The 16,483-nt window shown below is 35.2% G+C and overlaps 1 protein-coding gene across 3 annotated transcripts in view; it reads right to left on the reverse strand.

The window, feature by feature from the left end:
* Positions 1-5,391, reverse strand: part of Lrrc49 (leucine rich repeat containing 49) — a 153,360-nt gene extending 147,969 nt beyond the window's left edge. For all 3 annotated transcript variants that reach the window (XM_046426599.2, XM_046426598.2, XM_058573283.1), the window contains exons 1-3: positions 5,053-5,391; positions 4,345-4,401; positions 1,820-1,907 (exon numbers count right to left, since the gene is read on the reverse strand). In XM_046426599.2, the coding sequence (XP_046282555.1) occupies positions 1,820-1,907; positions 4,345-4,401; positions 5,053-5,100 (193 nt within the window). In that variant the 5' untranslated portion in view covers positions 5,101-5,391. The remainder of the gene's footprint in view (positions 1-1,819; positions 1,908-4,344; positions 4,402-5,052) is intronic.
* Positions 5,392-16,483: the final 11,092 nt, after the last annotated feature.

Below are 16,483 nucleotides of genomic sequence, written 5' to 3' on the forward strand. Positions count from 1 at the left end.
ATGGGTGACTGAATGGATAGTATAGTATATTGCCATAAATGTGTACCACTTAGCCTTATCTTTCAGATTGTTTTAGTAGCCAAAGTCCTGACTCTATTTCCCAGTGACTTATTAGGATCTTAGCAATCAAGCAGTGTCTCTTTCCCTCCACACACATAGTTTTAAATTCTTAATTTATTGATTTTGAATAAAATATTTCAAGGAAAAGCTAAATTGGTTTATATTTCTCTATATAAATTTTTAATTTGTACTGTATGGGTCATTACTTACATATAAAACTGTTCACTTCTCAGGTTCACAAAAATCAATACATCCATATTATTTCCTCCTTAGCAGACCCATGGTAATTCGTTATCACTAAATAAATTTATGGAGCCAGTCATCCACAAATCAGTATATCAACTCCCTACTATAACTCAAGAAAACTTGGGAAAGTATTTAAGTATGGTTCATGATTTATAGAAAAAATAATTAAAATACATTTATTAAAAATGTGAAGGAAATTCACAATGAAAGCATAAAAAAACCCTAACTGAGAATTTCTAGATGACATGCATATCTTTATGCCTAAAACAGTGCCAGACACATACTACAGACTCTATAAATACACACTGAACTGAATCAAAGATGGCAAGAAAGATGCTTCCTGTATTACAGAACTATAATTAGGTTAGTACCAAGTTCAGTAATCGGCCAAGAAAAGAGCCTAGGACATATGTAAGAGAAAAGACAGTCCAGATTAGACAGATCCAAAAGGAAGGCCCAGGAGTTCCAAAGCAAAAAGAGAAAACTAATTCAAAATCGCCTTAAGTTCATTCAGTAATGAGATAGAAAATCTAGGTGCCTTTACTGATCAACCCTCTCATACAAACTCCTAAGAGATAGAGGTAGTACTGTATGTAAGAATTTTGAATTATCTAATAATGGCACATCATAGTAGCTACCAACCAATCATGACTCAAATATGCTAAAAAGATTTTTTCCTTAATTTAAAAATACATTTCAGAAATATAACCAGATCATATTAGGCAGTACTTATTGAAGGGTGGTTCACAAATCAACTCTATTATAATCACTTAAGGCATCATTAAAATGCACATTTCAAAATCCTGTCCAAGACCTACTAAAATCAGAATGGGGAAGATGAAGGGGGAGCACTAAGAATCTGCATTTTTAACAAGATCCCAAATGGTATACACCGAAGTTGAAGGCCTTTGATAGAAAATATTCATGATTGTAAATAATAGTATAGAGATTGTTTCTTTTTCACTCTTCTCTTTCCATTTTGCATTATTTCCTTATTTCCCAAATATTTGTGTTCTGACATTCTTAGTCTCCCTAATTACCCAGTTTTTCTGTTCTACTATAGTATTTGGGACATTCTCCATTCTCTAGTGTAGCCTACTCTCAAACTAAAATAACATTTTTTTCTGTATTGAAAATAATGTATTGTGCTACATATACCAAACCAATTCTGATTTAAACAAATACCAATTTGATAACTAATGAAACTTTCTTCTTTCCTTCCTTCCTTCCTTCAAAACTTTCCTTCCTTCCTTCCTCCCTTCCTTCCTTCCTTCCTCCCTTCCTTCCTCCCTTCCTCCCTTCCTTCCTTCCTCCCTTCCTCCCTTCCTTCCTTCCGATTGAACTCAAGGGCTCACTCATGCTAGGCAAGTGCTCTACCACTGATCTATATCCCCATCCCAACCATTTCATTTTTAACTGAAGTTTATTTCTATCTAGAAATTCAACATTATTAAACAATTAATATTATCCCAAAAAGATGAACTATATCTGATCTCTACTCAACTGACAATACCTTGCCTACTTGAGTAGTTTCTTTCAAGGTCATGTTGTAAGAGTCTTCCAGGAAATGATGATGTTTCTCTATTAATCTTGAATTCAACCTGAAAAACATTATTTAAGGAAAAATGTCTGGAGGATAACTCAATAGTAATTAATAAGCATAATTATAAAAAAATAATAACATGCTACAACACAGATGAACCTTGAAAACATCATGCTGTGTGAAAGAAAGCCAAACACAAAGCCACATATGATTGTACGATTCCATTTATATGAAATACCTACAAAAGGTAAATCCATAGGAATAGAAAGCATATTTGTTGCTTCTATGGATTTGAAATAGCTGGGGAATAAAGAACAACTGCTTAATGTACATCAAATTCCATCTGGAGTGATGAAAAAGTTCTGGAACTAGATAGAAATGATGGTTCAACGACACTGTGAATATACTTACTGCCACTCAGTTGTACACTTCAGAATGTTTTAAATTGGAAACTTAATGTTATATGTATTCTACCACACATAAAATTAGAGTCATTTCATGAGATCAGAGGAAAGCAAATTCCAGTTTGAGGCACTTCCAATGTCTTTACATTATCACCAGAAATACAATGATTAAAAGAATCATTTGTTCAATTAAAAAAAAAGAAAAACACACACTAAAAATAAAAATTAAATGATGCTGAAAAATCACTTTGCTTATATCATAACATAATAAAATTGTATATTTAAACCTCAGAATGGTTTTCACTAAATTAATTTTAAATAATTATCTGGTAGAAGAACTGAGAAAAACAAAACCAAAACAACCTCGTTGATTAGACACCAAAACTCCTTAAATATGTATAAAAGAATTGTGATGTTTCTCATTCATACATAATATAAACATTATATTAGCATTTGCATTATGTCCTAAAGAATTATATGAGCTAATGGTATTTTCCCATAACACGTATCCACACGAGAGAAAGGGAATGGTTTGGAAAGGACCTGGATGAAACACAAAATTCCTAGAAACACTAGAATGGTAGAATTAAGAAAGCTTTGAAGGGAATTCATTATGTCCCATTATAATAATGAAAAGAAGTTAAGGGGTGTTTACTAGAGAAAATCAAATGGTTTATCTTCCAAGTGTTCAACCATTTTCATATATATACATAATGTGTTCAACTGCTGCCTTCTTGAATAATGGTCCTTCCACCCACCCTTCTCAAACTCACCCCATTCATTACCCTCTTCATCTTGTTATTTGTAAACTCTGCCCTTTAAAATTTTTCCAATGACATCAATTTATCAACCTTTCAGGAAATAACTGAATTGTGATGGTCAAAGTTCTCCAATCTGGTTAAAGGAAACATGATGCAGCATCTTGAAAACAGTGGTGTGGGAGGTAGGTAAGTATTTTTGAGTGCTGAGGTAAGACAGGAGGGGTAGACAAACATAATTACCTCAAAAATCTTAGAAATCAAATAAAAAGCCAGAAATTCTGGAAAGGACACAGGTATCATGGGCAAATAGTAAGGCAAAAAAAAAAAAAAAAGAATCTCATTTTCACAACAGTCTGAAAACATTCTAAGTAATACTAAGCCTAACATATTTCCAGTTAACCTAGTTTTTCTTTCCTGTTTTAAAAAGGAATGCGTAGTTATATGCTCCCAAATTACCACATTTTAACCAGTATAAGATGTCATCAGGGGCTGGGGATGTGGCTCAAGTGGTAGCGCGCTGGCCTGGCATGCGTGCGGCCCGGGTTCGATCCTCAGGACCACATACAAACAATGATGCTGTGTCCGCCAATAACTAAAAAATAAATATTAAAATTCTCTCTCTCTCTCTCTCTTAAAAAAAAAAAGATGTCATCAGTAATAAAACATATCCTTATTTCATCCACTGTTAAACAAAATTCTCAATTAAACTGACCTGGTACCAATTTTTTAATTGCTTTTATTTTTTAAATCATGATTGCGGAATACATCACAATTCTTATTACACATATAGAACACAATTTTTCATATCTCTGTATATAAAGCATGTTCACACCAATTCATGTCTTCATACATGTACTTTGGATAATGATGTCCATCACATTCTACCATCATTGCTAACCCTCTGCCCCCTCCCTTCCCCTCTGACCTGATACCAATTTTAAGAAGGATCTTCATTTCAGAAATGTTTAAGTGTCAAAAAACTTACCTCATGTAATCAATGAAATGACATTAAGTTTTTAAAATAGGACAAATTTTGGTTTTATTCAGGCAGAAAAAAAACTTTACATTAGAGACTAAAGCAAATATACTTAAAGTTTCCAGTTAAGAATACACTCTTGGGGCTGGGGTTACGGCTTAGTGGTAGAGCACTTGCCTGGCATGTGTGAGGCACTGGGTTCGATCCTCAGCACCACATAAAAATAATAAAATAAAGGTATTGTGTCCATCTACAACTAAAAAAAAAGAATATACTCTTTAAATCACAGTACTATTGGTATAGAACATAAAATGATTTATCTTCAATTGAAATATTAATATGCTCAAATCTTACTTTGTTTTTTTCAGGAAGCGATGATGTTTGAATAACCAGATGAAGCCCACAGTTCACCTGAAATATAAAAATTAAACCATAAAATTTGCTCTTAAATTATGTACATACACACACACTCTCCCCAAAATGGGATAAAGACTCTACCAAAAAAAAAAAAAGAATAGAATAGAATGCTCCATTTTTGTTTGTTTCGGGTAAATGATAATTTTCTGAGAATTTGCTGAAATCAATAAAATCACATAAGAATTAAAAGGTCTTGCTGATTTGTTCAAAATGTCGGCACCAATTTAACCCTCCACTGAGGTATCCTGGGCTTTCGACAGTTACCATTTCAGGTCTAAATAAATAATAAATGGGGCAGGTGAAGGAAGTAGACGTACCTAATAATAGATTCTTTTATCAATTTAAAAAGAAAAGAAATTGACTAGTAAAAGGAATTTAAATGAACCTGCGTCTTACACAGCAGACCAGCTCCACCTTCTGGGGAGCCCAGATCCAGGACCAGACTTTGAACATTCATCATACAACATTTATACACTCTCCAAGCGCCTTGGTCCAGCCCAGGAACCTCAACCTCAGTCAGACAATAGCTTGAGTAGACCTAGCGGTCCTGGTCCCAATAACACAGCCCATCACCTAGGACAAAGACGCCAGTCAGAAAGGACAATACCAATGAGAAGAAAGACCAAATAGGAAGGCCCAACCTACGTTGTTTGCAGTCCGGCCAGAAGCAGAGCGGTATTTCCCGGGAATCATGGCAGGAGACAGATCAGGATGTTAGATCTGCCTTCTAGGTGACGCTACAGCAGAGATTCAGAGAGACCACAAGAGGTCATCTCCCAGGCAACCCGCTCAGGGGTTACCATAGAAACTACCATTTCCGGTCTGGTCCCCTCCCAAATCGCCTGGCCCAAACCGTCGTTATAACATCTGGTTGTATTTGTAAGGGTCCGGTGCGTCAGTACTTCCTGGTTCTGTTTTCCTTGGCTTCGTAAAAACAGAGAGAGAGAGTACTGGGAAGAGGATTAGATGGGGAAAGGCTGGACACTTCGGTGGCTATGACAACCACCACTTCCGGTCCGTTGCTCTTTAGGGCCCACCTCAACACCGCCCGCGCGAAATTTGTATCCCTCTGCCTGTCTACCTGCTGGCGGGGAAGCATTGCGGGAAGGAGAAAGAAAAGGAGGAGGAGGGAGATATCAAAGACCTTCGCATTTGGAGCCCAGTTCGGCACTTCGGTTGACCCGAGGCAGCGAAGAAAACTGCCGGACCTAGAGTCTACAAGTGACAGGGAGCCCGCCGCGCTGAGGTCGCAGCGAAAAGCGTGTTCAAGTCGGGAGGGCCGCCGACCCCGGCTACCCTGCACCTGAGGCGACCAACAAGCCGGCCCACTTTGGGGCCGCCCACTGTGGCAACACCACCAAGTCTGGGAAGTCCTTGTTCAGCTTCCCCAGAGACATGGCCGTGCGGCTAGGTGGGATCCCTTCGTGTGCGGCTGCCAATCATCATGTGCGGCTCGATCAACTGCCCCCGCCTGTTTTGATGTCTCCGATTATCCAGAAGAAACTGCGCTTCTCCTAGCGCAAAAGACTCTTGGCAGGCGCCATGCCCACCTTGCACCAGGTGCCCTTGCCACTTCCCCAGGGGGAGAAAGCGGGAGGAGAGCTGCAGGCAGCCAGGCGTCCTGAGGCTGCTCGGAACCAGCCTCCTGAACGCTCCAGGGAGAAGTAAAGGGAATCCTCAGAGTCCAGCCAGGATCCTGGAAGGATCCCCGGACTGTGGCTAGGCCTCTCCACTTAGTATCACTTTGGGAAGGGCACCTCACCTCACAGGTTTCTGTGCTGTCATCTGTAAAATAAGGAGCATGCCTTAGAGGTGATTCCCAAAGTCCCATTTAGCTTTCACACTTTAATTTCTACCTGCCTCTCCTCCAAAACACACACACACAAGCCCTGTCCTTCAGAGTGTAGGATGGCCTTCACGCATTGCTCCCGAGTTTTAAAATAGAAAGGGTTTAATTTGAGCAAATCTCTCAAGTATTGAGATGCTTAAAACTGTAATAAATTACATAAATGTGAAGAACTTCAATTACATATGTTAAAAATGATGGAGGAAGGATGCTGAAGAGCTACTGTTTGAAGATAAGGATTGCTGATAGACAGCCCCTTCCCACCCTGTTTTTTTTACTGAGACTAGCTGCCTTAATTGTAAGTGTACCTGATGAGCTGAATTTCCCCATCTTGCCCCCTTTCTGCCTGCTTTTCTAATCCTTACAAACATTGATTACACTTACTTAGATTAAATTATGGCTCATAATTAGATATAAAAGGTATTCATTTCTAGATATGGACAAATTTTCCCAAGAAATCAAGTAACCTGTAACATATTTTGGCTTGAGACATTTGTGAAATTTTAGAGCCAAAGGAAACTTTAGTGTTATCTAGTCCAAATGTACAATTTTATGCATGAGGAAGTTCATCCAGAAGGTCATGGGCCTATAATCCTTACTCTAGGTCCAATTTGCCAGACAAACTCTTTGTACAAAAACAAGCTGTTTCCAACATTGGAACAGGTGCTTACAACCCTTTAGTGATATTCTGCAATTTTTTAGATGATGAATAAAATTATTAACACAATTTGATGTCCCTGCATCCTTTTTGCCCCGGGTGTGGTACACCAGTCCTATTCAAATCCACTATCTTTGAATATCCTTGTTGTTCATTTATAAATGTAGTGCTGACCTCTTCAGTTTGGGGACATACTGTATTCCTTCCTACCAAGAAAACTTTTTTGCTTAAATGTTCCTGTAATGCCCTGGAATTATGCCTCTCCCCATCATCTCCCATTAAGTTCTTCTTTAGAAATAAGCTCAAACATCTTTCCCATTAATTATATGATTGCTTAGTTATTTGTTATCACTCACATATTCTATATACTTCAGTAGCACAGATCACAATTGTTATGAAATACATGTGTAATTTATTTATTTGTCTCACATTAGAATGTATGCTCCATGAGAGCAGCGTTCATATCTAATTTATTTACCATTGTATTGCCTATGCCTTGAACACTATGCAATTTCAAGGAATTCAAAAAATATCTGTGGTGTGATTACTTGACTATAAAAGCACTTTTTTCACTGTATAATAGAAATTTCAATTCTCTACCAGTTTCCCTTTTACCAGGCTGTATACATATCAAGACACCTGCCCTTTCCTTGAACCAGCTATGTACCATCACTACCTTTCCAAATATTTCCAAACATGTACATGTACATCCATATATAAATGAATACAAGGAAGGGCAGCAGAATAGAATAGACATTATGATTGATGTATGTACATTCCATGTATGTATTATATGTCAAAATACATTCTGCTGTCATGTATGACTAAAAAAATAAAAATAAATCTTATGGCAAAAAAAGAACCCCTAAAAAAATAAATGAATACAGATTATAGTAAGAGATAGATATTAAACATACACCACACTTCCCATACCATTTTTATGCCCTGTAATTGTGCCACCAAATAAAAATTTGGGAGAAGCCAGGCTAGTTTGAAACAACAGAAAGTGTTATAATACAACAAAGAATACCCACTGAGAAACAGATCCAGACTACCAAATCTGTTTTCCAATTAGTAAGACTAGCCAGCCAAAATTTCTAACAACCTATATTACATTGATATACTCGCTGAGTCAATAGGATACTATATAAAGTTCTAATAATAGTCACTTTAAAAATATATGAGGAAAAAAATAACTCAAACTGATAGCAATAAAATCTATCCTAGTCTGGATGAAACAAGTAAGAACATCACAAAGAAAGTTTGCTTATGTTGACTCTTTTTCTTCACAGTCTGAAGATCAAATGTCTGATACTCTACAACATTATTATTTTTAGTGTGACTTAAAATCCTATTTTAATACATTCTATGCTTGACAGAACCTAACATGATGCCAATTGACAAATAGTTTTCAGAGTCCCAGCCCCAACTAATAGAGCAGAGTATAAAAGGACAGATATGCAATCAAGGGATACTAGATAAATAATTACCCAACCATGGCTTTTTCTATTCTCCTAGTAGAGTATATATGACTTAGAGCTGTACAACATTATTATGGCACTATTGCAAACAATCTCCTGGGTGCTATGTGTTTCAGATAGAAATACAAATGTTCCCTTTATAGAGACTTGAGAAAAATAAGAGGCCACCTCAGAGGAAAGAAAGGGGCTCTCAGGGGCACTATACATTGGCTGACATTTTTTTCCTCATAAAGCAATGATTAGTTTTCTTTGACATAATTTTGTGTCCTTAAAAAAACTGCATTTTTAAAACTGTTTAGGTGAAGTGTAGTAAAAATATAGAAAAGTAAACAAATCTTAAGTCAGCCAGTCATTAAATTATCTCAAATTGAACATGTGTAACAACAACCCAGGACAAAGAAATAGAACACTTCTGGTACCACAAGAGTTCCTTTATCACTTCAGTCCCAGTGCTTCCCCCCCCCCCCCCCCCCGCATAAAGGCAGCCAAGTTATATTTTTTGGATTTCATATAAATGTAATACTGTAGGCATTTTTCTTGTGTGTGTGCATCTGACTTCTTTTGGTCAACATGTTTGTGAAATTTATCCATATGGTTGCAAATAGCTATAATTTGTTTTCATCTTTATATAGAATATTCCATTATATGAAAATACAAAAATTTGTTTACCTGTCTCCTGTTTTAGGACATCAGGTTGTTACCAGTTTGGGGCTATTATAAATACCACTGCAATAAACACTCTTGTACATGTCTTTTGATTCACTTGTATATACATTTCTGATGTATATCACCCATAGTATTATATTAAACTTTAGTGGATTATACCAAAAATTGTTGTAACAGTTTGTATTTCTACTAGCAGTATTAGAGAGCTCACACTGTTCCACATTCTTACTTAAATTTAGGATTGCTAGTTTTTCATATGAGTCCATGTACAATATGTGTAGTAGTTATTTTACTTTGCATTTCCTGATTACTAATGAAATTAGTAAGGAAACAAAACACACTTTCTAATGTTAATTGAACATTTGAATAGCTTTTTTGGTGACAGGCCTGTTTAAATCTAGCCCTCCTTTAGATATTTTCTAAGTTCCATTAGATTAATACATCCTGGAAATTCTGCTAGAATTCAGTAGAATAGTGTTGCTAGAGAGAAAATCTTGCTCTGCAATGAATAGATTTCAGAGAAATTTTGTGGAATAGTTCTCTGCATAATGTTAATAATGACAATATATCAAGTCTACCTAATTTTTCCAAACTAACATGTGCATTAAAGATTATAAATTCCCAGGCTGGTGTTGTGGCTCAGCAATAGAGCACTCGCCTAGCACATGCGAGATTTGAGAAAAATAAGATCCTCAGCATCACACAAAAATAAATAAATAAAATAAAGGTATTGTGGCCAATGGGGGGAAAAATATTGTGTCCGACAGCTGAAAAAAAATTTTTTTTAAGATTATAAATTCTTATTTAAGCATGCTTGACTGAATCCTACAAGTTTTAGATGTGGAGGATTTTTATTATTATTTAGTATAAACATTCTAGTTTCCATTGTGATTTTCTTTTTAATTGAAAGGCCACTTAGAAGTACATTTTAAATTTGAAACATTCACATTTTGTAGTCATTATTTTATAATGGATGTCTAGGTTGATTATACCATAGCCAGAGAAAATAAAATATATGGATTTAATCTGTTAAAATTTGTATTGGGCCAAACAGAGGCTTTTATGTGTTCGATATGCATTTGAAGTGAGTGTGTGTTATGCAGTTGGTTACAGTGTTCCATATTTGTCTTTTAATCATAAATTTCCTATATCCTTTTGGTATTTCTGTCTAGTTATTTAATTAGTAAGAGATGTATGTTACAATTTCCCACTGTGATTCTAAATTAATACATTTAATATAATATGAACAATTTTGTGTTATATATTTTGAGGCCTTGTTATTAGGTACACAGTGCACATAGTGGCACTAGCTTTCTTTTGGTTAACATGTACATATTATGTCTTTCACCATCATTTTACTTCCAGTCTTTTCTGTATTCCCAAGATTTGAAACATTGTCTTACGATTGCTCCTTTGAAGGGAATATATCTTTGCCCCCTCTGGCTACTTTTTATTTTCCAATTTAACCATAATACATAGATTTAGTTTTGTTTTCGTTTTGATAAGTGCAAAGGGTTCATAATACTTTTGCAACCGTGTTAATACCTTCTATTCATTTGGATCAATTCTTCGCTGTTATTTGTTCAGATACTTCCTCTACCTCATTTTCTCTATTTCCTGCTCTTGGACTATGCAAATATTATGTTATACCTTTTGATCTTATGCCCTATATCTATTACAAGAATTTATTTTCCATTTTCCTTTTGTTTCTCTCTGCCTCACTTTAGACATTTTCTTTAAATCATGCTCCATTAGCTTAATACATCCTGGAAATGCTGCTCCTAAACTTTTAATATGAAGAAGCAAACAAATATGCACCCAGGAAATTTATATTCAAACATTCCTAGTAATAAGGAATGTTTTAGTAAATTATACCACATCTCTACAATAGATTACTGTACAGCCATAAAGATTATGATACATTTACTTCTAAGTATTTTTTATTTCTTTTACTATCCATTCATCATTCAATAGTGAACTATTTAGTCTCTAGGTGTTAGAGTAGTTTCTACTTTTTGTCTTATCATTGATTTATAATTTCATCCCATTGTGATCTGATAATATGCAGGGTATTATCTCTATTTTTTTATATTTGCTAAGAGTTGCTTTGTGGCCTAAAAATATGCTTTGATGTGCTATAAATTTTCAGATCTTGCCTGTTTTCTGTTGTAAATATTTCACTTCAAGATAATTTGAGAATTGTTCTTTTGCTTTTTATCCTTTTGGTGGAAATCAGGCTATAAAACATAATCATATCAGCAACATTTCCAGATCAAGATTAAACCTTGATCTAGCCCGACATGGTAATGGGCACCTGTAATCCCAGAGGCTTAGGAGGCTGAGACAGGAGGATCACAAGTTCAAAGCCAGCCTCAGCAACTTAGTGAGACTCTAAGCAACTTAGTGAGACCCCGTCTCAAAATAAAAAGTGCTAGGGACATGGCACAGTGGTTAAACACCCACTGGGTTCAATCCACAGTATCAAACAAAAAAAAAAAAAGAAAAAAGAAAGACTAAGCCTTAAGTGTGGGAGCATTAAGTGTGGGACATTAGTAAATGATTTGGGAGTGAAGCCAGGACATTTTCCCTTGGTGATTTGTTTTCTATTTATTCATTAGTTTTTTTCTTTTGTAATACTGTTTGATTTATAGATCATTCCTTCTGAGCATTTCAGGTGTAGATATGACTCTTACAGAAAATTTTTGAAGGGAATCAATTTTGAGATATAGTTTCACATACTTAGATTCTAAGAAAAGTATTTCATTTTTTTGCTGCTGTAACAAATTAGTTAGCTCAATTAATTTAGATTTGACTTATCAGCATCATGTACAAAAACAGCATTACATTTCTAATGTATTTCCATTACAAGAGCCAGATTTTCCTCCATCAGTTCCCCTCTTTTGAATCCCACATTTGAGAGACAAGCATGTGAAACTCAGTTATTCCATCTACCATTTACCAGAAAAAAATTCTATGGCAATTTTGCACCACTAACTAAATTGTTGTAATGGTTTCTGAGAAACTTTCCATAATTCTGATCTTCTTTTGAAAATAACAAAAAATAAATTCACTTTACAAATAACATATCTCATTAGTCCTATATGATTGAAAAAAATTGTATGCTTTTTTTACTTCAAGGTTTAAATATTATACCAAAATGTTTTTCTTCCAAAGCTAATTTCAAGACTAATTAGAACAGTATTATTTTAATTTTAAGAAAAAGAATAATGAAGTATTAGTAAGAGTTGTGATATTAAACCTTGATTTTGTGAACTCAGCATTATTATTTTTATTGATATCATATTGTTGTTATTGCTACTTTGGCTTGAATTTCAAATGGCTGTTTTATGTTTTATTATTAAACATATAATTCTTCTAAAGCTAATTACCATCAATAAGTATCTATTGTCCCTTGAGTTTTTTTTTTAATTTGTTCTAATTAATTATATATGTAAGTAGAATGCATTTTGATACATTGTACACAAGTGGAGCAAAACTTCTTCTTCCTCTGGCTATACACTGTGTAGAGTCACACCAATCTTGTAATTATACCTGTATATTGATAATAATGTCCTCATTCCACTGTCCTTCCCATCCCTATTCCCTTGCCCACACTCTCCTCTGCATAATCCAAAATTCCTTCATTCTTTCCTACTCACCCCCCCATACACACACTATGGATCAGCATCCACTTATCAGGTAAAACATTCAGCCTTTGTTTTGGGGGGTTTGGCTTATTTCTCTTAGCATGATATTCTCCAGCTCCATCCATTTACCTGCAAATGTTACACCACAAAACAACCCTTGGAAAATAAAAAAAAAAAAGAAAAGGAGAGAGAGAGAGAGAGAGAGAGAGAGAGAGAGAGAGAGAGAGAGAAAAGAAATACTACCCTAAATCTATCAGACCATAATGGAATGAAAGTAGAAATAAACAATAAAATTAAAAATAGAAGCTACTCCAACACCTGGAGACTAAATAACACGCTATTGAATGATGAATGGATAGTAGAAGAAATCAGGGAAGAAATAAAAAAATACTTAGAAGTAAATGAGAACACTGATACAACATGCCAAAATCTCTGAGACACCATGAAGGCAATGCTAAGAGGAAAGTTCATTGCATTGAGCTCATTCATTAAAGGAATAAAAAGTCAACAAATAAATGACCTAACATTACATCTCAAAGCTCTAGAAAAAAGAAGAAAAAATCAACAAAAGCAGTAAAAGACAGGAAATAATTAAAATTAGAGTGAAATTGAAACAAAAGAAACAATTCAAAAAATTGATAAAACAAAAAAGCTGGTTCTTTAAAAAATTTTTTTTAAATGATAAACCCTTAGCTACACTAACAAAGAGAAAGAGAGAACACTCAAATTACTAAAATTTGTGATAAAAAGAAAATATCATGACAGACATGACTGAAATGCAGAAGACAATTAGAAACTATTTTGAAAATTAATACTCAAATAAAATAGAAAATCTTGAAGTCATCAAAATCTCTAAAGACATATGAACTACCCAAACTGAATCAGGAGGACATGCATAATTTAAATGGATCAATTTCAAGCAAGGAAATAGAAGATGCCATCAAAAACCCACCAACCAAGAAAAGCCCAGGACCAGACAGAATCTCCACCAAGTTCTACAAGACCTTCAAAGAAAAATTAACAGCAATACTCCTCAAATTATTCAATGAAATAGAAAAAAGAAAAACCTTCCAAATTCATTCTATGAGGCTAGTATCACTCTGATACCAAAACCAGACAAAGACACATCAAGGAAAGAAAACTTTAGATCAATATCCCTGATGAACATAGATGCAAAAATTCTCAATAAAATTCTGGCAAATCACATACTAAAACATATTTAAAAGATAGTGTCCACAATCAAGTGGGGTTCATCTCAGGGATGCAAGGTTGGCTCAACATATGGAAATCAATAAAGGTAATTTATCACATCAATAGCCCTAAAGACAAGAATCCTATGATCATCTCAATAGATGCAGAAAAAGCACCTCTTCGTGTTCAAAACACTAGAAAAACTAGGGGTAGTAGGAACATACCTCAACATTGTAAAAGCTATCTATGCAAACTTCAAGGCCGACATCATTCTAAATGGAGAAAAATTGAAAGCATTCCCCCTAAAAACTGGAACAAGACAGGGATGTTCCTTGAGTTTTGAAAGAACCTATTGCCTTGATTCAAACCTTAATTGATATTATAGGCCCATTCATCTCCAATTTTATGGTTATGAGTCTACTTCATTTCTACATGTTAAACAGCTTTGGCAGCCATATCAGCACTTAAAAAAAAAACTATTCCCTTGAATTTTTTTTTTCTTCCATCACTTAGAAATTTATAGTTGGTTTGTTGATTCACATGATTTTATAATGTATTGTGTAATGTTCTACTTCCCTACAGTAAAATAAAATATTGACATGATTTTAAATGACATGTTCATGTTTTGCATAGATGTGTTTTAACTATTTTGTTTCCAGATGAGTTTAATAGGGAGAAAAAGTTAGGTTTGCCTAAATTCTCTCATATTATTCTTCATTTATTTATTTACTTAACAAGTACGTATTAAACATATATTCAATGCTAGATGACTGTTCTAGACACTTATAATACATTGGTGAACAAGACAGAAAAAGATTCTGCCCTCTCGGAACTTTCCTTATAGTGGGAGAGCCAGATAGTGAATAAAACAAAACAACAACAATAACAACAACAAAACAGATGAATAATTTCACATAGTGTTTAGTGCCTTGAAGACAATAAAGAAGATTATGATGCTAGGGTATAATTGCACGGGGAGAGAGGGTTTGCTGAGAAGCTCTTTTAGGTAAGATAATATATGGTAAGAGACCCTATATGATTAGAGGCCTGTATGACCAGAAGGAGCAACTACACAATGATCTAAGGGAAGAGCATTCCAGGTGATAGGAACATCAGGTGCTCTGCTGTGTTTGAGGAACAGCAAGAATGCTAGGGTGGCTGGAGATGATGAACTAGGCAGAGAACAGTAAGAGATGAGATTGCAGTGGTATGTGAGAGCAGTCCACATTACGTATTAAAAATCCAACTTGGTCAGCTTTTCAAAATCACGATGACAAATACCTGAGTAAATCAACTTGGAAGAAGAAAAATTCATTTTGGCTTTCGGTTTTCAGAGGTTTCAGTCTTGGTGGGCTGGGTCCAAGATGGAAACTCATAGCAGAAAGACAAGGCTGAGGAAAGTTGCTCAGCTCATGGAAGCCAGGAAACATATGGGCAGCAGGCAGGGCACACCCCTAGGGACCTACTTGCTTCAACCATGCTCCACTGCCTGCATTTCCCACCATCTCTCAATAGTCCATTCCGTTATCAATAGATTAGGACATTGATGAGGTCAGAGCCCTCATGATTCAGACACTTCCTGAAAGTCCCACCTCTGAATATTGCTGCATTAGGGACAAGGGCTTCAACCCACAAGCCTTTGGAGGACACTTCAGGTCCAAATCATAACAAGGCTACAATAAGAAATTTTTATTTTATTACAGTGTCTATGACTGATTTAATTATCTTCCAGTGTTTTTTCTTATGTTTAAGAAACCTAATTGGATGCATATGAAAAACATTGGGTTTTAAGTATGAGAAGAGACATGTCAAGAATATGTGGATGTGAGGTTCGTTCATCCAAAAATATTCTTCCATGGGGCTAGGGTTATATATATATATATATCTGTGGTATAGTGCTTGCCTAGCATGTGTGAGACACTGGGTTCAATTCTCAGCAAGACACATAAGCAAATTAAAAAATAAAGGTCCATCACAACTAAAAAAATATTTAAACAAAAAAAAATATTCTTCCATGAGAATTCTGGAAAACGGAAATGTTACTGGCCTAAGGCATCAGAGGTAAGAATTCAGGTGTACCTGAATGAAAAGTGGTGGGACAAGTCATGGAAGAGGAAGCCAGAAGGGAAGAGTCCCAACATCTGCTTGTAAATTCCACTTAAATCTCTGACTAATCACTGAACTACACATGTGTTGTGACCTTGGGGACTCAACATAAAGCAACAGGTGGAAGCCTCAGGTTAACTGTTACCCATCACAGTGAAAACAGAGCTTGGAGTTTGTGTCCAGCAAAGGTAATTGGCTATTAGAAAAAAAAAAACTCAACAGCTCTGGAAGAAAATAATGACATAATACCAATCAAAATGTCCAATTGAAAATTACAAATTATTAGTTAGGTGGAGAAATTGGAAAGTATGATGTATTAATCAAGTCAAAATAAAATCAATAGAAATCAAACACATCCAAAACTCCAAGATGATCAAAACTGGCCTATAAGAATTTTAAAGCAGCTATTATAAAGTGTTCAAGAAAAAAAATACAGTACTATTGAGTGAAGAGATGAGGGAATCTCAATAGAGAAATGGAA

This window comes from Marmota monax, unplaced genomic scaffold, assembly GCF_021218885.2.
Source record: "Marmota monax isolate L192 unplaced genomic scaffold, Marmota_monax_Labrador192_F-V1.1 WCK01_AAM20220418_F8-fsc00078, whole genome shotgun sequence".
Classification (NCBI taxonomy): Eukaryota; Metazoa; Chordata; class Mammalia; order Rodentia; family Sciuridae; genus Marmota; species Marmota monax.